The sequence below is a fragment of the Dromiciops gliroides genome, chromosome 4 (assembly GCF_019393635.1).
Source record: "Dromiciops gliroides isolate mDroGli1 chromosome 4, mDroGli1.pri, whole genome shotgun sequence".
Classification (NCBI taxonomy): domain Eukaryota; kingdom Metazoa; phylum Chordata; class Mammalia; order Microbiotheria; family Microbiotheriidae; genus Dromiciops; species Dromiciops gliroides.
The window spans coordinates 2,651,975-2,677,555 of record NC_057864.1 but is presented as its reverse complement, the minus strand read 5'-3'; the positions used below and the strand labels follow the sequence as shown (position 1 = coordinate 2,677,555).

General features: G+C 44.4%; 2 protein-coding genes across 2 annotated transcripts in view; one reads left to right on the top strand and one right to left on the bottom strand.

The window, feature by feature from the left end:
- Positions 1 to 3,557, top strand: part of MSH4 (mutS homolog 4) — a 68,539-nt gene extending 64,982 nt beyond the window's left edge. Inside the window, exons 20-21 of the mRNA XM_043999329.1 lie at positions 2,188 to 2,384; positions 2,931 to 3,557. Of these exons, the coding sequence (XP_043855264.1) occupies positions 2,188 to 2,384; positions 2,931 to 2,955 (222 nt within the window). The 3' untranslated portion in view covers positions 2,956 to 3,557. The remainder of the gene's footprint in view (positions 1 to 2,187; positions 2,385 to 2,930) is intronic.
- Positions 3,558 to 12,833: 9,276 nt separating this feature from the next.
- On the bottom strand, positions 12,834 to 21,871 carry ASB17 (ankyrin repeat and SOCS box containing 17). Its single transcript, XM_043999854.1, has 3 exons — positions 21,471 to 21,871; positions 15,042 to 15,321; positions 12,834 to 13,040 (listed from the first exon to the last, which is right to left on the bottom strand). Exons 1-3 carry the CDS (start codon positions 21,869 to 21,871, stop codon positions 12,834 to 12,836), a joined length of 888 nt encoding a protein of 295 aa, XP_043855789.1.
- Between the last annotated feature and the right edge of the window lie 3,710 nt (positions 21,872 to 25,581).

The following is a 25,581-nucleotide window of genomic DNA, read 5'->3' as shown; positions in this document are numbered from 1 at the left end:
TGGGCAGCCTACGCACAAGCTACCAAGTGGTTGGAGAAGCCAGACTCTATGAGGCTAAATGTTGTAGCCACTGAAGAGGCGCTCTTTGAGCTGATCGATTCATTCCAGATGTTGCCAAAGTGGAAGGAAGGAAAGTGGGGGGATTATGATCAGACAAGTCAAGGATGGGAAGTCCTCAACCCGTCCCACACACAAGTGGAGCCCTTTGGCACTGAAGGGGGCCCAGCCAGAAGCAGCAGGGAGATGCAGGTGCCTCCTGTCTCTGCTCAAGAACTTTTAACCCTGGATCTGATCCTCATTTCTCTGTAGAGATGTAGGCGGGGACTTGGGAATCCTCAGTGCTCGATGCTCCAGAGGGGCCAGTCTCCTGGTAAAGAGCAGGGCTTGGAATACTTTGTCAGGACCCCAGGCTCAAGCCAGTCTCCCTTCTGCATTCCCTGCCCTGGAATCGAATTCAGGATGTGGATACCAGAAATACAGAAGACCCCAAGCAGAGGAAGACACTTAATAGTTGGAAGTTTGAAGCTATTCCCCAGGACCCCTGGCACACTCAAAATTATTGAGGACCTCAAAGAGCCTTAGCTCCGCTGATATTTGCTGCATTAAAAATTAAAACTCATAAAATTTTGCAGTATTAGTTCATTTAAGTTAAGAAACCATTTCACATTAATATAAATAACATTTTAATGAAAAATAACTATATTTCCCAAAGCAAAAATATTTAGTGTGAAAAATGTCCTTTTAACATATTTTAGCACATCTCTTTGTTGTTCAGTCATTTTTCAATAGTGTCTGACTCTTTGTGACCCCATTTGGGTTTTTCTTGGTACAGATACTGGAGTGGTTTGCCATTTCTTTCTCCAGCTCATTTTACAGATGAGGAAATTGAGGCAAACAGGGTGAAGTAACTTACTCAGGGTCGTATGGCTAAGAAATGTCTGAAGCTAGATTTGAACTCAGGAAAATTAATCTTCCTGACTTGAGACCTGACTCAAGGCCTGGCACTCTATCCACTGTTTTACCTAGCTGCCCACAATTTCCCAATGTAGCCATCCCCTGTAACAAAAAAATAAAAAAAGTTCAAATCCAACCAGCACAAGGAATAAGTCTGACAATGACACACAGTATTCCGTGCCCACAGTCCCCCACCTTTTGTTAGGCCAAGTTTGGTTTCTGTAATTTCCCAGCATTCGAGTTCCATGATGTTGTTACTGTTGCCCTTCCATTTACACCACTGTGGTTATGGCGTATATTATTCCTTGGCTTGGCTCGCTTCACTTTGTTGTTCCATACCAGAAGCTATTTGGCCATTCCCTGATGCGTGGGCATCTACTTTGTTTCCAGTTGTCTGTGACTACTACAAAGAGAGTGCTACTGTAAATATTTTGGTGTCCCCATACTGTCTTACTCTGCAGATTTCTTTTTTTTTTTTAAGTGAAAATAGTCTACTTTCATCTGCATTCAGACACCATAGGTCTTTCTTTGGAAGCGAAGAGCATTTTCCATCATGAATTTTTTGGTGTTGTCTTGGATCATTGTATTGCTGAGAATAGCTAAGTCTTATCATAGCCGATCATCACTCAATGTTGCTGTTACTGTGTACAATGTTCTCCTGGTTCTTCTCATTTCACTCAGTATCAGTCCTCTTAAGTATTTCTAGGTTTCTCTGAAATCCGCCTGCTCATCACTTCTTACAGCACAACAGTATTCCATTACATTCATATACCACAACTTGTTCAGCCATTCCCCAATGGATGGGCATCCCCCAATTTCCACTTCTTTGCCCCCAGAAAGAGAGCTGCTATATATGTGTACATGTGGGTCCTTTCCCCTTGTTTATGATCTCCTTGGGTATTGCTGGGCCCGAGAATGTACAATGTGTATTTGTGATGGGTTTCCCATTCCTTTCTGAACTTAAACTACAAAGTGTGAGTTGCTATTTTTTTCGGGCATACTTTGGTTGAAGAATGTTACTCAAATAAAAAATAAAGAATTCTCATAAAGTAATGAGAACTCAACAGAAATCTTCTTTCTAGGTTTGATAAAGATGGCTGCATGGTTAGGGCTTGAGTTTTTTGGAAACAGAGAATCTCTTGAGCTCTGTGAACCACTGACAGGGGCTGGCCAGAATTGGCCCACACTCACTTGGTGAAATGCATTAAAATGACCGTTGAGCCTGTTTTGAAGGAGCAGCGAAGCCAGAGCAGCTCTCCGGAAGCCGCCAGGCAGAGGGCCGTGTACCAGCTGGCCACCAGGCTCCTTCAGACGGCCAGAAATTCGCAGCTGGACCCCGAGAGTTTGCGGCTGTACCTGAGAGGCCTCCGGACCAAGTTTGAAGCCGATTTAGCCGTAGCTGGACAAGTGTCAGAAGAGGCTGAAGAAAGATAAGTAACACCCCAGAGACTATTTACATTTACTTACACTTGTTTTTTCCAGAGCAACATGAGGTGGTGATCTTTATCAAATTTTTACATTTTCCGTTTGTAATCTATGGTATATTAGCCTCAGGATCTTTATCTGTAATAAATTTATCTTTTTAATAAGAATGAGTTTTACATGTATTAGACAAGTAGGTGCCAGGCCTGGAGTCATGAAGAACTGAGTTCAAATTCAGCCTCAGATACTCACTATCTGTGTGACCCATGTCATGTTACTTCACCTCTGTTTGCCTCTTGTTTCCTCAGCTGCAAAAGGGAGATGATCATATAGCACCTCTATCCCAGGGCTGTTGTTGGGATCAAATGATACTTGTAAAATGCTTGGTGTGGGGCCTGCCCTGTACAAACGTTAGCCATTTATTATTGTGAGATTTAGAAGAAAATCAGTTTTAGTAACTTAGCCATGACACATGTAAGCCATTTCTGTTTTACTTGAAAACTCGCATTTCAGGTCTTTGCTCTGTTTATAAGTGTTTAATATTGTTATTACAGGCATGGCTGTGGAGAGACTGTGTGACGTGAAGTAGAGAGCTGGACCCAGAACCTATATTCATCCTATACATTCATGACATTTTGCTTCTGCTTTGTCTAGAATTTTATTTCAATGTGGCTTTATAAATGTTAACTTTTTAAAAATGTCAACATTGTGTTTGTTGTTTACTCTATTAAATACTACTTTCTTGTAATGCTAAGCAAATATTACTAGCCAGGTATATGAAGAAAAACATAACTTTTTTTTTTGGTAGGGCAATGAGGGATAGAAATTTGTCACAGGACCAAATTAATTTTTGTAAATAGTTACTTAAGAAATTTCTATATAAAGAACATTTAATATCAAAGGCAATGAATTAAAACAAAGATAAACTTTATTAAATAATTTCAGATTCTAGAACTGTCTAATACACTCACTTCCCAAAATTTGTTATAGAGGAAATATAATTAAGTATCAGGACTATATGTATTAAAGCATATTAAATCCTGAAATTAAATTACAGCTATAAAAATCATATTTCATCTGACTAAAAAAGTTATGTTTGGGGCAGCTAGGTGGTGCAGTCAATAAAGCACTGGCCCTGGATTCAGGAGGATCTGGGTTCAAATCCATCCTCAGACACTTGACACTTACTAGCAAGTCATTTATTCATGTTCTTGTACAAAATGGCTAATATGGAAATGTATAACTTATATATGATTGCCTACCATTTCAGGAAGGAGAGAGGGGAGGGAATGAGGAATAGAATTTGAAACTCAAAACTTAAAAAAAAAGTTTAAAAATTGTTTTAACATGTAATTGGGGGAAAATTATATTTATATATGTTCTTGTATATGTGTATGTGCGCGCACACGCACACACACAGCCCCCTAAAAAAAAAGGCAGAACTGGCCAAATGGAAAAATAGGTATAAAAGGTCATTGAAGAAAATTCTTTAAAAATTAGAATTGGATAAGTGGAAACTAATGACTCCATGAGGCACAAAGAATCAATAAAACAAAGTTAAAAGAATAAAAAAAAAAGAACATGCGTTATCTTATTGGAAAAACAACTGACTGGAAAATAGATCAAGAAGAGATAATTTAAGAATTATTGGACTACATGAATGTCATGATTGAAAAAGAGCCTAGACATTATCATTCAAGAAATTATCAGGTTAAGTTCCCCTTATATCTTAGATCCAGAGAGTAAAATAGAAATTTAATGAATCCACCTATCATTTCCTGAAAGAGATCCCCAAATGGTAACTCCCAGGAATATTATCACCAAACTCCAGAGCTCCCAGGTGAAGGAGAAAAGATTGTAAGAAGCCAGAAAAAAACATTTTAAATATCATAGAGCCACAGTCAGACTAACACAAGATTGAGCAGCTTCCACATGAAAGATACAGAGGGCTTGGAATATGATATTCCCGAGGGCTAAGGAACTGGGGTTACAAATAAGAATCACCTACCCAGAAAACCTGAGTATAATCCTTCAGTGGGGAAGATGAACTTCCAAGGACTTTCAAGCCTTCCTGAGAAAAGACCAAAGCTGAATAGAAAACTTGACATTCAAACAGAAAACGATGCAGTGGGTGACCTTGGCCCCTGCGGCATCTGACCAAGCTCTACCACAGCGCCTGCTTCAGCCGCCTTCATTGCTGCTGTCATAAATTGTTCTCTCTGCCCATTGGGATAGTCTTCACTTGCTTGGGTAGATAACCCCCTACCTCAGGCTAATCAGGAACATGGGATAGAGGGAAATCATAACTGAATGGGAATGGGACCAGATAGCAGAATGGTTTGGAAGTCAGAATCCAGCAGTATGTTGTGTACATGAGACACACTTGGGGCAGAAAGATATAGTTGAAATGTATTATCCATCAGCTGTAGTGAAGCACGTTGCAATGGTAGCAATCAATCTCAAAGCAAAAGCCAAATGATACCTGATTGAAAGAAACAATTGGGGGAGCCACATTTTGATAAAAGGTACCATAGACAATGAAGTAATATCCAAAGATTTTACAGGTAGTTTCTCTGCTAAAGGACTCTTTTCTCAAATATATAGGGAGCTTAGTCAAATTTAGAAAAAAAAAGCCTAATTGATAAACGGTCAAAGGATATTGTGAGAAAATAATGGGATTTGGCAGATACCCAAAGGCCCCATCTGAGACTAATTTAGAACTGATTGAATTAAGTGAGACTGATTGAGAGGGATTGACTTTGATGATTAACCTACTGAAAGTTAATTCAGTTAAAGCCATACCTGGCTGACTCCCAAGAGGGAATGTGCTCACAGGCTATGGACTATGACATCAACACAAGACCACCCTCAAGTCCAGTGAAACCAATCAGCTTGAAGCAGTATGTAAGGACCGCCTCTCCTCCTGACCTATAAAAAGCTTCCACACGCAGTTTGTGGTTGAAGCAGGCTCATGGTGGAGGACTTGAGGAAGAGCCAGACCAGGATGGAACTCTAGGCTAGATAGGCCTTTTCTTAACTTTCTGAACTCCATGTGTTCTCCTTTTACTAATACCTAGTATGCTTTAATAAATGCTTAATGCTCAAAGACTGGTGCTAAAGCTTCTATTTTTTTTTTTTTGGTGAGGCAGTTGGGGTTAAGTGACTTGCCCAGAGTCACACAGCTAGTAAGCATCAAGTGTCTGAGGCCGGATTTGAACTCAGGTCCTCCTCAATCCAGGGCCAGTGCTTTATCCACTGTGCCACCTAGCTGCCCCTAAAGCTTCTACTTTAAGGCAACCACACATTTAGATTTTAAACATCACAATATCAACAGGCAATTTTCAGAAAAAGCTATCTATAGTCATATAAAAAAATGTTCTAAATCCCTACTTAATAGATCAAGACAAGTCAAAACAAAATCTGAGGTACCACCTCATACATGACAAATGACAAATGCTGGAGAGGATGAGGGAAAATAGATACATTAATGAACTGTTGGTGGAGTAGTGAACTGGTCCAGCTATTCTGGAAGATAATCTGGAACTATGCCCAAAAGGCTATAAAACTGTACATACTCTTTGACCCAGCAGTGCCACTCCTATGTCTGTATCCCAAAGAGATAAAAGGAAAAAGCCCTATAAAGAGAAAAATGTTGATAGCAGGTTTTTTTTGTGTGTGTGTGTGTGTGTGTGTGTGTGTGTGTGTGTGTGTGTGGTGACAACACATTGGAAATTATGGGGATGCCCATATGTTGGGGAGTGACTGAACAAGTTGTGGCTTATGATGGTGATGGAATACTATTGTGCCATAAGGAATGATGAGAGGAGTGGTCTCAGAAAAAATATGGAAAGACCCATATAAACTGATGCAAAGTGAAGTGAGAAGAACCAAGAGATCACTGTGCATAGTAATATCAATGTTGTTGCATTGATGATCAACTGTGAAAGACTTGGCTATTCTCTTAGGTATAATGATCCAAAACATTCCTTCCTTCCTTCCTTCCTTCCTTCCTTCCTTCCTTCCTTCCTTCCTTCCTTCCTTCCTTCCTTCCTTCCTTCCTTCCTTCCTTCCCATATGTCTAATATGGAATATGTTTTGCATGGTTTCACGTTTAATTGATATATCATTGGCCTTCTTATTGAGTAGGGAAGAGGTATGGGGAAGTAAGTGAATCTGGACTCAGAATTTAAAAAGAATATGAAAAATCATTTAAAAAGAATTAAAGAGAAACAAATATATTAGATTTCTAAATTCATGTAGTTGCTTAGAGGATCAGGAATGGGCAGTGAAAATATCCCCTTGGGAGCATTGTTGGTCAGTAGGTGAGCTCTGATGTTTCTTTCAGAGTAGCATAAATCAAAAAGGAACAGTAGAAAACCACATATGATTAAGTGCTGAAGAATGTCTAAGAGCTTGCGAAAAGAGAGATCATTGTCAGTGGGAGAATCAGGGAAGCCTCCTTAGAGGTGACCTCAAGATGGGACTGGGTAGAGTTGAGACTGGAGTGTGAATCGGTGTGAACATCAGCGGGATAATAAAACACCCTCATGCTCATTGGGCTCATTTCCCTCTTTTCTGCTAGCTTACAAGAAGCAGGCTGCCACTTAGCAGCAGAGGCGTTTGACCCAACGTGTCCACCAGGTGGTGCTCTTCCCCAGCCATGGGTCCAGGCACTCTCCCATAAACTGGGGTAGTAGAGCAGGAGACACCCTTCCCCTGGGCTCCCCCCTGCCGGATCGGGGCCAGCTGGTTTCCAGAGTGGCACCGGCACCCATCCCTCTATTGTGCCCCACAGATACTGTGGTTTGTTGTTCGTTTTTACACCTGAGAGTCTGTGGCAGCCCTGGGTGGCTGAGCCCTCTGTCCAGCAGCAGCTGCTCCCAGATGTCTCTGTCACATCCGGGTCATTCTCCCAATCCTTCAGACTTTTTCATTCGTAGTCTACCTGTTACGGTGTCTGTGTTCAGTGATCTTTGGTGTTCCTGTTGTCATTGTTTGGGGCACCAGACCAGAAAACTTAATTGATCAATATTGTGCGTGTTCTCTCCCCCTCCTTGGGTTTCCCTATTCCCTGAGACACAAATATTGAAACGGCTGCTGTTCACTTGTTTTCAGCTGTGTCTGACTCTTCGTGACCCTATTTGGGGTTTTCTTGGCAAAGATTCTGGAGTGGTTTGCCATCTCCTTCTCCAGCTCATTCTACAGATAAGGAAACTGAGATCAACACAGTTAGTAAGTGTCAGGCCAGATTTGAACTCAGGAAGATATCTTCCTGCCTCCAAGCTCAGTGGTCTATCCACTCAATATTGAAGTTAGGCAAATTAATAACTCTCTAATTAATGACCTCTAAGTGTTCAAGTGAAAGGAATCAATTTGTGTGGCAAACTTCATTATTGTCTTATTTGAAGAAATCGCCACAGGCAACCCTACCATCAGCAAGCACTGCCCTGATCAGTCAGCAGCCAACTAATTGAGCCAGACTCTCCAGCAGCACAGAGATTATGACTCTCTGAAAGTTCAGATGAAGCATAGCGTTTTTATTTTGTAACAGAGCATGTTTAATTAAGGTATATACATTGTTTTTTTAGACAGAATACTATTACACACTTAATAGAATACACCATCACGTGGACATAACTTTTATATGCTCAGGGAAACCAAAGGGTTAGGGTGACTTGCTTTATCATGATCCTCTCTTTATTGTGGTGAACTAGATCCAAACCAGCACTGTCTATCTCCAACGTATGCCTGTATGTGGTTGGAACTGCTTGTGGAAATGATATAAAATAGAACGGGTGAGATTGGAAGGAACTTCCCAGATACAGTCCGGGTTTCACTGTAGATTTGTGTAATTCTCAGATACTTCCTGCCCCCCATGAATTTTGTGTGTGTGTGTGTGTGTGTGTGGTTTTTTGGTGAGGCAGTTGGGGTTAAGTGACTCACCCAGGGTCACACAGCTAGTAAGTGTAAAGTGTCTGAGGCTGGATTTGAATTCAGGTTCTCCTGAATCCAGGGCTGGTGCTCTATCCACTGTGCCACCTAGCTGCCCCCCCCCCCCATTGCATTTTGAGTCCAGATAGGGATCCGGGACTTCAATCATGTGGGGCAAAGAAACATTATGGGAGTTGAGAATGGATCCTGGATGGTCTTAGAAGGCATAACAGAAGTCATGAAAATCTCAGCTTGTCCCTTCCCTCATCTATCTTCCCAAGGGGAAATGTATTAGAAATAGGTATTATCCAAGTTCTCTTCCTTTTAAATGCTGTTTTTCTTCTGTTTGGCCTCTGAGGACAGAGCAGGACTCGTGGGTAGAAACTCCGAGGACAGAGCAGGACTCGTGGGTAGAAACTCCGAGGACAGAGCAGGACTCGTGGGTAGAAACTGCAAAGGAATAAATTTTAGATGACTGTCAAGGAAAATTTTCCTAATGATGAGAATTCTTCCCATAAGGAATGGGGTGCAGTGGGCCACTGTGAGGGGTCTCCAAGTAGAGGCTGGATAGCCACTGTCATCTCTATTCTGTAGGTAACGTTAGAGCGTACACAAAGCCATATTCTCACGGGAGTGGCGCCTGGTTGGACTGGGTGACTAGGGAGGCACCGTCCAACTACTGAATGCTGTGGTTCTAGAGTGGAAGGGAAAAGGCAGCGTGGTGGAGTGGAGTGAGTACAGGGTCTAGAGGCCAAGGACTAGGGTTCAAGTCCCAGAGAGATTTCACGGTGGGACCTCAGTGGGCCTCAGCAGTTTGATCTCCTTACTGCCCATGAGAATGGGCAGAGGCGAGCACGCGTGCCTTTGTATCTCCAGGTGGACTGTGCTGTTAAAGGGGAAAGGAAAGAAGGCAGAGCCTCAGCACTCTTCACTGGGCCTGTGCCCCGAAGGTCTCTCACTTTCCTATGTCTGGGCAATCAGCAGAACATCCAAGTCCTGGTCCAGGAGGGGCCTTTGCCAGTTTCTGAACCATAAGCCTCCACGTGTAATGATGGGCAGCCCTGGAGAGCCCGCCACAGACCACCCGGAGCAGAGCTCAGAAAGGCTGAGCCTTCTCCCAGGACCTCAGGGTCCACAAATGCTTGGCAATGCAAGTGAACAGTGGCATTTCAGTGGGCGAAAACTTGCCACATGAGGCTTAACAGAAGGAAGCAAGGCTGTTTATCAAGCAAATAGATGATTGGGGGGGGGCAGAGAGGACCATGTGAAGTCTTGTGATGGGGAAGGAATGGGATGTTTGGCTGTGGAGCGGAGTGACCCATCAGAAGGATGGAGGAGCAAAGGAGAGAAGTTACAGAGGAAAATCTAGCAGTCTTGGGCCAGTCCCCAGACTGGAGGACATTGGATGTAGATGGCTTGGCCTCTCTTAGGCCTATTTCATCACCTGTAACATAATAGGGATGATAGTAGCCAACCTCATAGAGCATTTTGAGTTCTGTAGAGCACTTGGCATCCCTCTTCCAAATTGGTCTTCCCAGCAGCCTTCTCAGGAAGGCACTATAATTATCCCTGTATTACAGGTGAGGAAACCGTAGCACCAGCTCACAGGATTGTCAATATCAATGAAATAACGTAGGTTAAATTGCCCTGAACCTTAATGTGCTATAGGACAGTTATCATTAATATAATTTTTATTACAAGACATTTTCAAGTGGAGCTAGGTGACCCCTTGAGGAAGGTAAGGAAAACCCCTACATTGGGGGTTTCTTAACTGAGCATCTGTGGACTTTAAATTTTTGATAATTGCATTTCAGTATGATTGGTTTCCTTTTAATTCCATATGTTTCATTTTATGCATTTGAAAATCGTCTTCTGAGAAGAGGCCCAGAGGCATCTGCATCCACCGATGAGGGCCCATAGCACAGAAAGTGGAATCCCTGGCCTTGATGCTCTGAGTCCCTCTAACAGTGTGGTTTTGAAGATTGTGGTTGCATTTGTCAGCTATAAGGGGTTTCAATTTCTCCCTTCTGGCTCTTTCACTTTTTCCTTCTTCTAAGGCAAGATTATATTTGGATAAATTCAATGGGCTGTCCTTCCAGCTGGAAGTTATAATCCAGACAACATGCCTTCTTCACCCATTTGATTCTTCTGGTGTGGAATGTGACATCAGTCAGTCACTTTGGGAGCTGGGAGGAAACTTAGAGGTCATTGAAACTGTCCATCCCATTTTACAAATGAAGAAAATAAGACTTTAATCATAAATTATGATTTATAGAGAGGCTAAATCAATACCAATGGTTCTTATTAAACATGATTGAAAAGGTAATATATAGTCAAAGTAGAAGAAGATGCCTAATTTTTCATTGTGGTATAATTTGGACAAATGTGATCTTTAGATTCTGCTGTCAGAAACAAATAGTAATAAGGGTAATCATTCACATTTGGATATTTTTAAGGTTTAAACTAGGTTTAAAATATGTCTTCCTCAAACACTCCTTCATGGTTGGTCATAAAAATAGTTTTATTCTCATTTTACAGATGAGAAAACTAAGCTCAAGTGATTGAGTGACTTGCTCAGTCATCATAAGCATCACAGAGAGATCCAGGGCCCCCTCCACCAGACCAAAGCTTCTTAAATTGTGGGTCATGACTCCGCATGTGGTCATGCAACTGAATGTGGGAGTTGTGAAAAATTTGGGAGTCAGTGTTTGATTTCTATACTTGCTTTCTATACCTGTATACCAAGGCTGCATGAACAGTGGAAGAAGCCCTGCACTATACCATGTGACTTCTCTATGTGGCAGAGACAGAGAGGCAGAGTGGGAGACAGAGAGACAGGCTGAGAAAGGCAGAGAGAGAAAATCCTCACAGCCCGTCTTCTGACCTCATTGTTCCCCCCAAACTGCTCTCTCCAGAGGTACCAGTAAACTCCTAGTTGCCCAGTCAGTCCCCAGTCTCCTGGACCTCTCTGCCCCCTGGAACACTGTCCATCCCCATCTCCTCCTTGATGGTCTCTTCTCTCTGGGTTTTCAGGACCTCCCCCCCCAGCCCCGTTCTCTTCCTCTCTCTATGACTGCTCCTTCTCAGTCTCCTTTGCTGGCTCCTCCTCCCCATCATGACCTGGCCGTTGGTTGTCTCCCAGGGCTCTATCCTGAGTCCTCTTCTCCACTGCCTCTGTCGCTTCCCTAGGTGATCTCATCAGCTCCCCTTACCAATCAGCCTCTCCTGCCCTAGCTTCTCCGCTGACCCCCTTTCTCACATGCCCAGCTCCCTTCCAAGCACAGGGAGGCATATTCAATTCAGTCTGGTCGAATCGAAACTCATTATCTTCCTCTTGAAGCCTCCTCTCTGTCCAAATGGGCCAGTTACTACAGAGGGCATCACCATCCTCCTGGTCCCTCAGGCTTCCAACCTAAGTGTCATCCGGGATTCCTTACTTTCTCTCTTCTCCAATATGGCGGCACGACCTGTTGGCTCTACCTTTCCAACGTCTTTCCTGCCATACTCTTCCTCTCCTCTGGCACTGCCCCACCCTGATACAAACCCTCATCTCCTCACCCTGGACTATTGCAAGAGCTGCTGGGGGGGGGGTCTACCTGCCCCACGTATCTTCCCACTCCAGTCCACCCTCGATTCAGCCACTGAAGTGACTTTCCTCCAGTGCAGGTTTGATCACGTCACCTCCCTATTCAGTAAACTCTACTAGCTCCCCAAACTCCTCCGGGTTCAAGTTCAAAGTGCTCCACTTGGCCCCCTCCTCCCCCTACAAGTACCCTTGCATCTGGTGACCCTGGCTTCCTGGTGGTTCCACCAACAAGATCCTCCCTTTCTTGGCTCCAAGCATCGTCTCTGCCCCCGCCCCGTGCCTGGCTCGCTCTCCTTCTCCTGCTCTGACTCCTGACTTCGCTGGCTTCCTTGAAGTCCCCGCTCAAACCCCACCTTGTACAGGAAGCCTTTTGCAAGCCAGTTACTTCTGGTGCCTTCCCCTTTCCTACTTGTTCTGTCTATGGCTTGTTTATATGCATTTGTTTGCTTGTTATTCCCCTCATCCCAGTCCTTGGCACACAGGAAGTACGTAATGGTTATTGACTAGCTAGCAACGGGGAGAGGGCAGAGACACACCTTAAGAGCAAGGGTCCCCACATTTTTGTGCCAGAGACCCTTTGGCACAGCTCTGAAGTTGGCATGGGCTTAAGGGTCTGTTCAGTGCAGCACCTTCAGCTGACAGCCCCAGGAAGCAAACATCCGAGGCGGAATTGGGCTCCGATCCTCTGGCGCTCGAGTCTGCATCTTTCCCACGACCCAGCGTGACAAAAGCATCTGACACTGACACTCACTCCATAATTTTATCCATTCAACAGGCATTTATTAAGCACCGTCTGTGTTCAAGGCAATGATCCGGAAGTGCATAAGTTGTCAAATGAAATATGCATTGAGTGAAAATGTGAAGTTCATACAGGAGTTTATTAACTTCTGAACCATACATGGGGCGGTCACCCTTCAGGAATTCGGGATAAAGAAGTGTATTAGCTTTCTAAATTCAGGTAGTTCTGTAGACGAACAGGAATTAGAAGCGAAAATATTCCATTGGGGAGCATATTGTTGGTTAGGAGCTGGGCTCTGATCGTCAGTCTACAAAGATGTAAGAGTTCGCAAGGATCTTTGTATCTTGTTGCAGGAATGTAATCTAACCAATTGGAAACAATTGGCCGCCTTCCCAAGCTCAGCTGTGCCTGGGAAGAAGAGAGAGAGGATTTTTACTTAAAACATTTAGATTATTCTTTATCACTCACAATACAGTTGGGTCAGAACTCTTGGTAGGTACATAATTATGGTTTCAATGTAGTAAAAATGCCAGCTAATGTTTCTCCAAGATTCTTTACTTTCTCAAAATGCTTCCATATCTTTTATTTAAATCTGAGTTGAAGGCAAGTTTTTTTTTTTCAAAGCTCTTTTTTTTTTTTTTTTTTTTTGGCGGGCAGTGAGGGTTAAGTGACTTGCCCAGGGTCACACGGTTAGTAAGTGTCTGAGGTTGGATTTGAACTCAGGTACTCCTGAATCCAGGGCCGGTGCTTTATGCACTGCACCATCTAGCTACCCCTGAAACACATTTTTTAAAAATATATTTTTTTTCCTCTTTGACAATTCCTCAATCTGAAGTTTGGGGTTTCTTTTTTTTACTGTTTTCTCTCACAACCTAGCTAATGTGGGAATGTTTTCCATGACTACTCATGTATAACTTATCTTGAATTGCTTGAGTTCTAGTGGATGGGGGGTGGGAATGGAGGAGGAAGAGAAGTTGGAACACAAATTTTTTAAAAATTGATGTTAAAATTTGTTTTTACATATATTTTGGAAAATAAAATTCTATTAAAAAAAGAAATTAGTAGGGCAAAATTGTATTTTACCTTTATATTTTCTAGATCTCTAGGGCACAGAGATACTCAATTTAAGAAATAGTTTATTCAGAGCTTGTCTTTTTTTCCTTTTCTTTCTTTCTTTCTTTCTTTCTTTTTTTTTTTTTTGTGGGGCTATGAAGGTTAAGTGCCTTGCCCAGGGTCACACAGCTAGTAAATGTCAAGTGTCTGAGGTAGGATTTGAACTCAGGACCTCCTGAATCCAGGGCCGATGCTTTATCCACTTCGACACCTAGCTGCCCTGCCCCCCCAGAGCTTGTCTTTTAAAGTATTGGGGGTTATAAAGAAATTTATCCTTAGTTACTACTGTATTGTCCAAATACAAATTTTACTTTCTTTCCCCAAATCTGGCTTATATAAATCTTAAGTGAATATTGTTATTAGTATATACACACAGAGATATGTAATATATGTACACATATATGTGCAAATAAAATATGTATGTACAATATAAATAAACATGTGGCTAGATGGATGGATAAGCAAACTAATAACTGGATTCACTCAAAATTTACACAAACCAGATATGGGGGAAGGTCATATATAGTCCTATTATATATGAATGCATACATATACACATACATGTATACATATAGATATAAATGTATACACGTGCACAATACACACATTTCCTTCCCCCTTTCACAGAAATCTGATCTTGGGGCAAGGGTGGGAAGGTGGTGCTGGTGGCCTATGATCAGATCATTACCGTATGTCAAAGAATACCATAGCTCCCTTAGTGAAAGTTGCTCAATGTAAAATTGATTTTTATTCTTTTAGTTCTGATTAGACATGCAACAATTTTACGATTTTGTTTTGTTCATTGCTTATTTTGAGCATACTTTTTAGGTGTTTGTACAGTCACAATATATTATCCATAATGCTGACATACGTCTACTTAATAACTTTTTTTAAAATTTTGTTGTTGTTGTGGGGAAATGAGGGTTAAGTGACTTGCCCAGGGTCACACAACTGGTAAGTGTCAAGTGTCTGAGGCCGAATTTGAACTCGAGTCCTCCTGAATCCAGGGCCGGTGCTTTATCCACTGCACCACCTAGCTGACCCCCACTTAATAATTTTAAAAAGCATGCTGTAGAGTTTGGGTTTGCATATTGTCATCCATAAAAGTAAAAAACAGGTGGGTCCCAGTCCTACTGCTTAGACTGCTTAGATTTCACCCTTTTATTTGCTGTTCATTTTAATTGCAATCCCTTGCCTTTGGCTTACTGTGAAGCCACAGCCTCAGCACTGCCTTCTCCTGCTTCTTGGCTGCCAGCATGAGCCGTGCCCACTCCAAGAGGAGAAGGTGCCACTCACCTCAATCTCCCTGACTGGGATGACGGGCAGCACTCTGGAACACAGCACGAGGCATGTTTTGGCGTCTTCTCGGATGTCCACTAACTCATGGTCAACCATGATCCTCACTCTGGAAGGGTACAGCAGGACGGTGAGCACGATGTTCACAGGCTTCTTCTCTCTCTCCAGGATCCCATACTGGAGGAGTATTTTTAAGATGTTTGATTGCCTGGTCTGAGCTACATAGAGTAAAGGTGTGATGCCACTCAGCGGGCTGGGGCAGTAGACTGGTGTGAACGTTCTGCAAAGAGAAATCAAGAAGCTTCAGAAACGCCCTTAAAGGGGTTACACCCTGTCAGAAATAGGGGAAGAACAGGGGTCATTCTTCGGTGGGGCAGGAGGCAGCGTGGCCACGCTGCATCAGTGGAGGTGATTAGGGAGAAGAAAACACACAGGAACCAAGGAAGGGTCTGGGTGGCTCAGCTGGTTAGTCCAAGGAGAACGCAGGAAGCTCGGTGTTTTTGTCTGTGTGCCCCAGCACCCGGAACACTGCTTTACACAGAGGGGTCTAGAAGGGTGGTCAATAACTATCTACTGTTGTTGTTAATGGTGGTGCTTGTTACTACTAGAGCCATTTTTTTTAGCCTCTCTTTCTTCGCATACAGGATATCTCATGGAAATTTTCTACTTTGTTAATTGATGAGACTAAATGGAACAAAACCAAGTAAGATATAGAAAAGTATAGATTAGGATAGTAAAACTAATTACACATAAAAATACATATTACTAGTAATAATGCCACATTTTCCAGTTGAAAAATCCATATTGTTTGGCAACCATCTTCTAGAAGTGTTAAGAGTGGTGAGGAGTAGTGGTGAGGCTTGGTAGCTTATTGGTTCCATTGAATTTTCCTTGAACAAAACACGTATGACGTCCTACTAGATGGTCAGACATCTGTGGCTTTTTCTAGTTCCCTGAATTGGTCTGTCTCTGTCTCTGCCTGATTGTTTCTGTCTGTCTTTCTCAGTCTGTGTATCCATCTATCTAATGTGATAAAATAATGGAATAATCAAGGAAACACAGTTTCCTTGATGAAACACTAACTAGTTACCATCCGTCTATGTGTCTTTCTATCAATGTCTACCTATGTTTATCTATATCTACCGGTCTGCCTGCATCTTTGTCTCTGTTTATCCGTCTATACCTATCTGCCCATCTATGTCTTTTTTTCTGTCTTCAGCTATCTATATCTATCTGCCCGTCTAACTATGTCTGTCCATCATGTCCCATTCGTCTATCGAAGCCCTAGTTGTAGGTGGGGCGCTCCGCCCAGGGAGCGAGACCAGCTACTCTCCTGTAGTTGGATGCCAGACAAGCTTGCCCAGGAGCATTGGGAGGGGAGGGGGCTTTCTGCTGGCCACAGCCCACATGGACACCCAAGGAAGGCCTGCATCCCAGGGCTTCTTGCAGCCTCCTACACTCTCTGCCATGCTCAGGCTCATTCTCTGACCATTCACTCACCTTTGATTTGAGGTCCTCGATTCACTTTAATAAGAATAAAGGTTGAAACCATTTGACTCCCAAGTATGGCAAATGGGAGTAATTCTGGTGGGTTCAAGAAATATCCAGCATGAGGACACTGGTTTCAGCCCCCTCAAGTGAAGAGCCGTTTTCCTCCTGCCAGGGAATTCTGTCTTCTCTGAATCCTTGCTTCACAATTTCTTCTGGGCTCTCACTGATGGGCAGACTGTCCTCTGGCAAAGAGGGGAACCTTTTGTTTCCCCCTACGGCCCTGCACTGGGGGCAGTGTGCGTGATGGCCAGAGAGCAAGTCTCAGAGGCAGGAAGGCCAGGGTTCAAGGCCTGCCTGGGCCCTAGTCTAGCTGGATGAACCTTGGCCAGCCCCCCTGCTCTCCTCCTCCCTAGCTACACAGAAGGTCCTCACCTGCGGTGGTTGCAGGTGACCTCCCTGCCCAGCAGGGGCTCCGATGTGATGTTTAGGATGGGCTGCCGTGTGCCCCAGCCCCACTGAGGCCTCGGCCTCAGTTTCCAGCACACGCCAGGGCCAGTAAGTGGCCAGGCTACTACTGGAACTAGGTCTAATGACTCGCAATCCCTCCACCGTTCCTCCATCCAACATTTTCTCCCTTCAGGAAGGGAGATTTTCTTTCTCGGTCCCTAGCCACAGAGTTCCCTTGTTTGGACTAAAGAAATGAAGCTGAGGCAATTTGCCTAAAGAGGAGCCCCAACAGGGTTTGCGGGACTTGGACTCTCCTGGGGAAGGGAAGCCTTGTCCAGGCTGGATGTTAGGAAGGACATTGAGCCCCTTGGCTGGAGTCCTGCGTCTTCTGCTTCTTGATAAGGGGTACAGTGGAGAGAGCACTGGTCCTGGACTCAGGAGGACCAGAGTTCAAATGCAGTCTCTGATAGACACTAGCTGTGTGACCTTGAGCAAGTCACTTCACCCCAATCGCCTTAAACATCGTGGCCATCTCCAGTTGTCCTGATGTTTATCTTGCCACTGGAGCAGATGGCTCTGGAGGAGACACTTGAATCCAATTTACTTAAAGACATGACATCACCCTGATGAGAAGGACAAACAACAGCCTCTTGATAAATCCCAGGGGCAAGTCATGACCTGCCCCGCCTGTGTTTCTGCCTCTGCCAAAGGCGGGTTTTGGATGGAATGGAAGCTTTCTCCTCCTGGGTTTCCCCAACTCTCTTCTCATCTGTCTGGTGGGTCTTCATCCTTTCCGTCTCCCCATGTCTGCAGGGGTCCTCCCCGGCTCCGCCCCGGGTCCTTCACTCTGTTCTCTTTAAGCTTCCTCTTGGCGCTAGAACCGCTCACTTCCCAGTATCCGACTGTCACCTCTGTGAAGAGGGCGGTAAATCTGTGGATGAAGGCTCATCCTCCTACACTCGAGTCTTGGCTGAGCTGCTGCCTCTCCCCGCACGCTCTTGGTGACTCTAAATGAGCATCTCTCTGAAGAGCCCTCCCAGATCTCGCTGTCCCTCCTGACCTTAGTTTCTGCATCACCAGCTGCTTTGGGGACCACTTGGACGGGCTGTTCCAAAGGCATCCCTTGTCCAGAAGGATTCCCGACCATTTGCCCCTCTTCACTTTCCTGATGTCCCTGAAAGCACAGCTTCCCTCCTAGTCATGCCCACTCTAATGCCTTGGGAGGGGGTCCTCAGCCGCTCACACCCCCAGCCTCACAGACCGAGCAGCTGCCAAGTCGCATTGACTTTCTCCCACATCTCTTTCATGGCTCCTCTTCTCTCTGAACAGCACCCTCCCCCCCCCCCCCACACACACACGGTGCTCCTCCATCGCACTTTCTTCCTGACTTATCTGGGAGCTTTTCTTTCCAGCAGGAGAGCGCTAGATCATGCACTGAGTGGCTTTCTGTTAATTAAGTCAATAATCATTTAATAAGGGACTAGCATGTGCTTGGCCCTGTTCTAGAACCTACAACCCACTGGAGGAAAACTGTGTACTTTTTTTTTTCGGGGCAGTGAGGGTTAAGTGACTTGGCCAAGGTCACACAGCTAGTGTCAAGTGTCTGAGGCCAGATTTGAACTCGGGTCCTCCTGAATCCAGGGCTGGTGCTTTGTTCACTGTTGTTCAGTTACTGTGTCCGACTCTCTGTGACCCCCCCCCCCCGTTGTTTTCTTGGTAGAGGTACTGGAGGGGTTTGCCTTTTCCTTCTCCAGCTCATTTTACAGATGAGGAAACCAAGGCAAGCAGAGTTAAGTGACTTGCCCAGGGTCACACAGCTAGCTGAGGCCAAATTCAAACTCAAGTCTTCCAGATTCGAGGTCGGGCCCCCTATCCACTGCTCCACTCAGCTGCCCAATGACATGAACACAGCCGGGAGAATGCAAAACACAGATAAGCTTAGACCAAAGAAGGAGCAGAGGAACAAGTGGGAAATGGAGGGGTTTGTGGTGTACCTTGAAGGAAGGTGAGGCTTCTAACTAAGAGCTGGGACTGAGAAGGGAAGGCGTCCTGGCCCGAGGAGAAGTGCTGCAGCCATCAGCCAAAGGCTCCTGCAGAATCATTCATTCCACATGGGACTTTCCCTCCCAGTCCTGCCCCGTGGCAGCCACAGTCACAAACAAAGTCAGAGCGGAGAGAGGAGGGAACTGCCACGTCCCCCTGTTCCACCTCGGGCAGGCCTGGGACATCCAAGGAGGCACGATGAGCAGCTCATTAATCCACCCCCCACACACCTTGTCTCCCTGCTGCACCCACATCAATGCTGGGACAATGACCCATCCCTCCAAGGTAAGCAAAGCTGGACTGGCCGGAATGTGTGTTTCAAACATGAAGATTGATCAAGCGCCACTTTGGTACAAATTCAACTTTTCAAACTCAGTTAGCTTGGTTCCAATAGCTTTTGTTTAGGGTGTCTTCTGATAGTGACTTCTAAATTAGCTTTAAAGCCATGACTCAGCACGATGTGGTTCAGCCTTAGTTCTCCAAGAGGACCCTGGCATGGGAAGGTGATGTCATGACTTGCAGTGAATCGGATTGAAGAGAGGCAGGGTTGTGCAAAGTCACCGGCCTCACTCTCTCCTCCGGAGCCATTTGGGGCCAGTGGCAAGATCTTCATCAGGACAAGTGGAGATGGCCCTGGGTGTTGAAGGGGATCAGGGCTAAATGATTTGCCCAGGGTCACACAGCTAGTAACTGTCTGAGGTGAAATTTGAACTCAGGTCCTCTTGACTCCAGCACCAGAGCTGTATCCACTGTGTTACCTAGCTGCCCCAGCACAACAGGTTCATAACAATTCATAACCATACATGCAGCTCATAAAATGAACACTTTATTTCTGGCCGATTTGTGCCCAGAATGTACTTTTATTTACTGAACATTAATCTGATATCCAAGCCTTTTCTAGTAGAGAGAAGGGAGGAGCAGAGGGAGGAGGGAGGAGAGGGTGCTTTCCCCAGGCCCTTGGATGTGCTTCTCCCCCGCCAAGCTCAGCAGGACTATTTCTGGGAATCTGGGACAAGAAGGTTCTAATGAGAGTTTGGAGTTAACGTTGCACAAGAGTGAGTACTCAAGACCTTTCTTACCCATTCTCTGCAAACCTCCAAGAGCTCTATAAATGTCACCTATAACTAGCAGGAGCATTATTAGTGTTACAGACTTGAAGGGAGAGAGTTTGATGAAGGCTTTTCCTCCAATCCTCTTTCCCTTCCTCCCTCCTTTCTTCCCTCCTTTTCTTTGTTTCACAAGCATCTTCAAGACCCTCATTAATGATCCATTGTATAAACTATGACTGATAACTTTCTTTTTTGGGGGGTGGGGTGGGGCAATGGGGGTTAAGTGACTTGCCCAAGGTCACACAGCTAGTAAGTGTCTGAGGCTGGATTTGAACTCAGGTACTCCTGAATCCAGGGCCGGTGCTTTATCCACTGTGCTACCTAGCTGCCCTGATAACTTTCTTCAAGGTACAAGATCCCTAGAAGTTTGGGGGTCAAAATGACTGACATACTTATAAGGAAACCATTGAATTTAATAAAAATAAAATTTCGGGGCAGCTAGGTGGCGCAGTGGATAGAGCACCGGCCCTGGAGTCAGGAGTACCTGAGTTCAAATCTGGCCTCAGACACTTAACACTTACTAGCTGTATGACCCTGGGCAAGTCAGTTAACCCCAATTGCCTCACTAAAAAACAAAACAAAACAAAAACAAAACAAATTTCAATAGTTTTCATATTCTTGTACACTATCAGTTCACCTGGGGCAGCTTGTGTCTTGTCTCTGTATCCCAAGTGCCCTGCACACTGCCTGTCACTTAGTAGGTGCTTTACAAATGACCACTGAATGGATTTGAATTGGATGTTAGCACTTATTTTTTCAAAGGATTGAAAATATGAAAAAGATTAAGTTTATATGGATACACACACACACACACACACACACACACACACACACACACACACAATTGCCTATTTCCAAAAAACTGAAGTCACAAACCCCAAGAAAAGCACAACTTTCAGGGTCTAGACAAACACATTTCAGAGGTCTTCGATTCTTGCAGTTAGATTACAGACAAGTACACGGCTAGACCTCTCCTCCTAAGCCAAACTGGCCCCGATTTCTTCAGCTGCTGGTAGCTCTCCTCCCCTACATCCCTATGATCTGGCATTTATTTTGTTTACCGTCATACGTGGACAGAGACATTGTATCCCCCCAATAGATTATAAGCTCTTTGAGGGCAGAGGCTGTTTTCTTTTTGTCTTTGCACCCCCAGCGTCTAGCACAGGGCCTGACACATAGTAGGTACTTATTCAATACTTGCAGTTTGGTTGATTGATTGGTATGGAACAGAACCCATAGCCTTTCAATGGAAAGGGTTGAAGCCTGCCTTCTTGGGCGCTTCTAGGGTTTATATCTGGGGGGATCGCTCCTTATTGACAACGGTTGGGCGAGTGGTTACCTCCAGATGAGGGCCAGGTTGCAGCTTCGGTCTTGAACATAGTCCTTGGTCTTCTTCAGAAGGAGTTCCACAAAGTCGGGGTTACCTTTTCTTGCGAAGACCCAGTACAGAATCGTATTCACACATATTTCAGTAAATTCAAGATTAAAATTCAGCTCGAAACGGTATCCTGATTTCTCCACAAACGTGATATAATCTGTGAGGAGCACGTCAAACCCGTCCAAGTCGACATACCTCAGAATTTTTGCCAGCGTCCTGTAAATCCGGGGCTCATAGCAGTGGTAGCCCCACTGACCCAAGAACTGCAGGGAGGGTCTTTTCACAATCCGGTCGATGAGGTTGCAGAATATGTTGCTTCTTGGACAAGAAGTCTTACGGCATAACTTAGAAGATTTACTCATTGCTACTTAACAGGCAGCGATGTGGGACCCAAATCACCGGAGGTCATATTGTAATCCTTATGTCACATGTTTTGATAACGTGGTAAGCTTTGTACCACAAATCTGAAATGCCCGGGCCAGCAGCAGTGAGTGCAATGGCCTGAGATGGGCCTGCAGGGCAGGCTGACATCACAATGGGTAAGATTTGGGATATTGTTAGGTGTCCTAATGACATCCGCTGCATGAAAGCTGAAGTCTGATCATTATAACAGGAATTCATCCAAGGCAGCACATTCACTAAGGTCTAAAAGATCGCCCTTTAAAGATCAGCGTCATCGTACAATAACACAACATGTTTCACCAAGGACCTCGAATTTGAGCACAGGTGCAGTGGTCACTTGTGATTTCACAGTAGAAATAGAATGAAGCACGTTATAGTTTTTGCTGCTTGTTGTTCTTTGCCTTTCTCCAGAAATGGGTCCACGAAGGGGCAGAACTGCTCCCCGCCCCTCCCCCCTCTCGTCCTCTGTCTGTCTCACCTTTCTCCCTCTCCCTCTCCCTCCCCCTCCCCCCTCCCCTCTCTCTCCCCCTCTTGTCCTCTGTGTCTGTCTCTCACTTTTCTCTCTCCCTCCTTCCTTTCCTCTCCCTTCTGCCATCTGTAAGGTAAGCTCTCATGGCCCGAGAAAGCGAAAGAAGTGGGCAGCCTTGGAGCATGGCCCCCACCTACTTTGTGCTCATTAACGTTATCAAGTGCTCACAACATCACGCATGGTGACTTCAGCTCTGTCCACTGGCTTTTGAGAACTTGGAGAGGGTTTCTTTCCCTGTCACTTAGAGCGAATGTGGTTCCACTCCCCCATGCTAATGATGGACTTAGAGTTGGCATTCACTCCTTCAGCTACTCCATGGATTTTGCATTTTTTTTTCTGATAAACATAACCAGGTCCCAATTAGTGACAATAAGGAAGACAATAAGGAGGTGGTTACGTTATTTGAACCCATGCTATTTTCATTGGGCTAGAACCACTCACCATATTTTACATAATTATAACTTTGAATAGTATGGATTTCAACAAATGTGGCTTCAGGGGATCTGTTATTTGTCCTCATTGGAACTTCCTATCGAGAAAATCCTTTCTTCCTTTTTCTTTTTCTTCTTCCCTTTTCCCTGAAAAGCTAACAGAGATAATTGATCAGCTCCTTGAAAGAGCTGAGTGGGTGCAAAATGGTGTTTATTCTGTCGTTTGGAGAATCTTTCCAATCTTGTTCTATGTTTACATGGCCTCCTTAAACAAAGCCTTGGGATCTTTTGAGGGGTCCTCCCAAGATGTGTCCTGTCTGCTGCTATTTGTTGACTGACAATCAGAGATGCATGAAGATAGAGGTGTACGGTTGTGTTTCCAAAAGAATTCAATGTTATTACTTCAGTGTACTTAGAGATTATGAATCGTCATTGTCCATTTTAGAATGGGTGGGGAAAAGGGAAGGAGCATGGTAGGTAAATCCATCTGTCATATGGCCTTAGACTTCCCATGTTGAAATAATTGTCAGCAGCATGTGCCATTCTCTTTAGCTTCTGATGAACTTCTACAATGACGTAATTAGATGTTTAATAGGACTGCAAATATATTCAATAGCTTTATGAAAATACCCGAAACTACTGAAAAACCTTGATAATTCACGCTAATGACAGATCCCCATGGTTCATTAAAGAATTTTATAAACTAACAAGCAAATAAGAAAGCATCAGAAGCCAATTAAAAACTACATTATCAAATGAATTTTCTCCATTTGTTTTGACAAGTGTAATTTCAATTTAATTCATTTTGATAATCCTTCCTAGTGTCCTCACGAAATACCCTGATGCATTATGCATAAGAAATAAGGTCTTAATAATGAGGACTAGACAGAGAATGCCTTTGCTACAAAGCGAGAGATGAAGGAGCCAGATTACAGATGAGCAAACTGAGGAGGGGTGGGCTTCAGCCACGCACCACACTTGCTCTGCCACACACATCTGCACTGTTGCTTTGCTCCTCCCTGTTTCTGTGTCATTGACTCTTCTGGCCATCTGGTTTGAGTACATGGAATACATGGACAATACAAAAGAACCCGACTGGACTGAAATGCAGTTATCAACATTTTCCCCCAAAGCTCAGGGACCCTGACTTGAGAAATGGCCGTCATCATCAGTCCTGATGAAGGCAGAGTCAAAGGAATGCTGAGCTCTCAGATACTTAGGGTGTTAACTAGCCACCTGACTTTGGGCCATTCACTTTGAATCACATCCACTGGACATTTACAAAGTGCCCATTATGGGCCATTTTATCCAAGATAAAACATAGCATTGTTTCCTCCCCTAATGAGCTTACAAGCTAATTGGAGGAAAATGCACATATACTAATCATGACTTCTATTTATGCTTGTTTCTCAAAAGGTTTCCATAGAGTTCCCAGCCCCATGGCCTTGTGGGGTAGGTGGCAACATAGATTTACAACTGGACGAGGCCTGGGAGACCAGCTGCTCTGACCATTTCCATCTTCATAGCTGTGGTAGAGGAGGAAAGGTGGGCACAGTCTGACACCCACCCTTGATCTTGGGAGAGCAGATGTCGAATGATCCTGTGAAAGGGTAGACAGGATCCCACCTGCTAAAGTTCTACAGAGAAAGTCCAAAGGAAGTGGGAGGCTCTCCAAAGAGAAATTTTAAAAGCATGAAGAGAAAAATTTCTATGAGGAGGAAAATGGGGAGTTGTTTATTTTTCATTTCATCTATTTTTGTTATAGTTGAAGTTCTGAACTCTCTCTCTCCCTCCCCATCCCACACCATAGAAGGCCACTATTTGACATGGGTGTACATGTGTGTGTGTGTGTGTGTTATTTATCAGCTCTCTCTAGAGGTGGGCAGCATCTTCCTTCCTATGTCCTTGGTGATTGATTTGAACAGTTACAACACTCAGAATAACTTTGTCATTCACACTTAGTTATTCTTTGAACAGTGTGGCTGTTAGTGGGGAAGTGGTTTAAAAAGACCACCGTGGCCCAGGGAACTCAGCCTCCCATGTAGGGTCCATTTTCTATGATATCTCTAAGTCTTCTATGCTATGTTAGGAGACTTCTTGCCAAAACGTACAGTCACAGAGCTTGAGAATTGCAAGAAACCCAAGACCATCTAGTCCAATCCCCACAAAAGGAATCTCAACTGGGACCTTCACAAGGTGGTGTCCCAGACTGCAGGAAGGCTCCTAAGGAGGGGGCGTCTCACTCCTCTTTTGGACAGCTCCGATTATTAGCAAGATTTCCCTCGTGTTAGCGCTGCTGACTTCTTTACAACTGCTGCCAGAGCTTTTGGTTCAAGTCCGTCTCTGCGTGACAATCCTCAGGTACTTGAACTTTCGTCTTCTCCAGGCTAGACATGCCCGGGTGCGTCAGTCCTCCCATGTCATGGTCTCAGGTCTTTCGCCATGCTGGCTGCCCACCTCTATACTCTCTCTGGCTTATCACAGTCTTTGCACCTAGATTCTGGGTATTATGGTTTAGAGGGGCCACCCTCTCCCTATTCCTGGTAGCTCTTCCCCACCACAGGCAGCCTAACAAGCTCATTTTATCTAGTGTTTTCAATTGTTTTTCAAGTCACGTCTGAGTCTTTGCTGACCCTATTGGGGGTTTCCTTGGCTAAGATCCTGGAGTGGTTTGCCATTGCCTTCTCTAGCTCCTTTTACAGATGAGGAA

Excerpts from the sequence above, each read along its gene's own strand:
- ASB17 (XM_043999854.1), bottom strand. The coding sequence starts at position 21,871 with ATGAGTAAATCTTCTAAGTTATGCCGTAAGACTTCTTGTCCAAGAAGC. Across the intron at positions 15,322-21,470 it reads AACCTGGCCCTCATCTGGAG|AACGTTCACACCAGTCTACT; the intron begins GTAACCACTCGC and ends TTCTCTTTGCAG. Across the intron at positions 13,041-15,041 it reads TCCCAGTCAGGGAGATTGAG|GCACAGCTGAGCTTGGGAAG; the intron begins GTGAGTGGCACC and ends TCTTCTTCCCAG.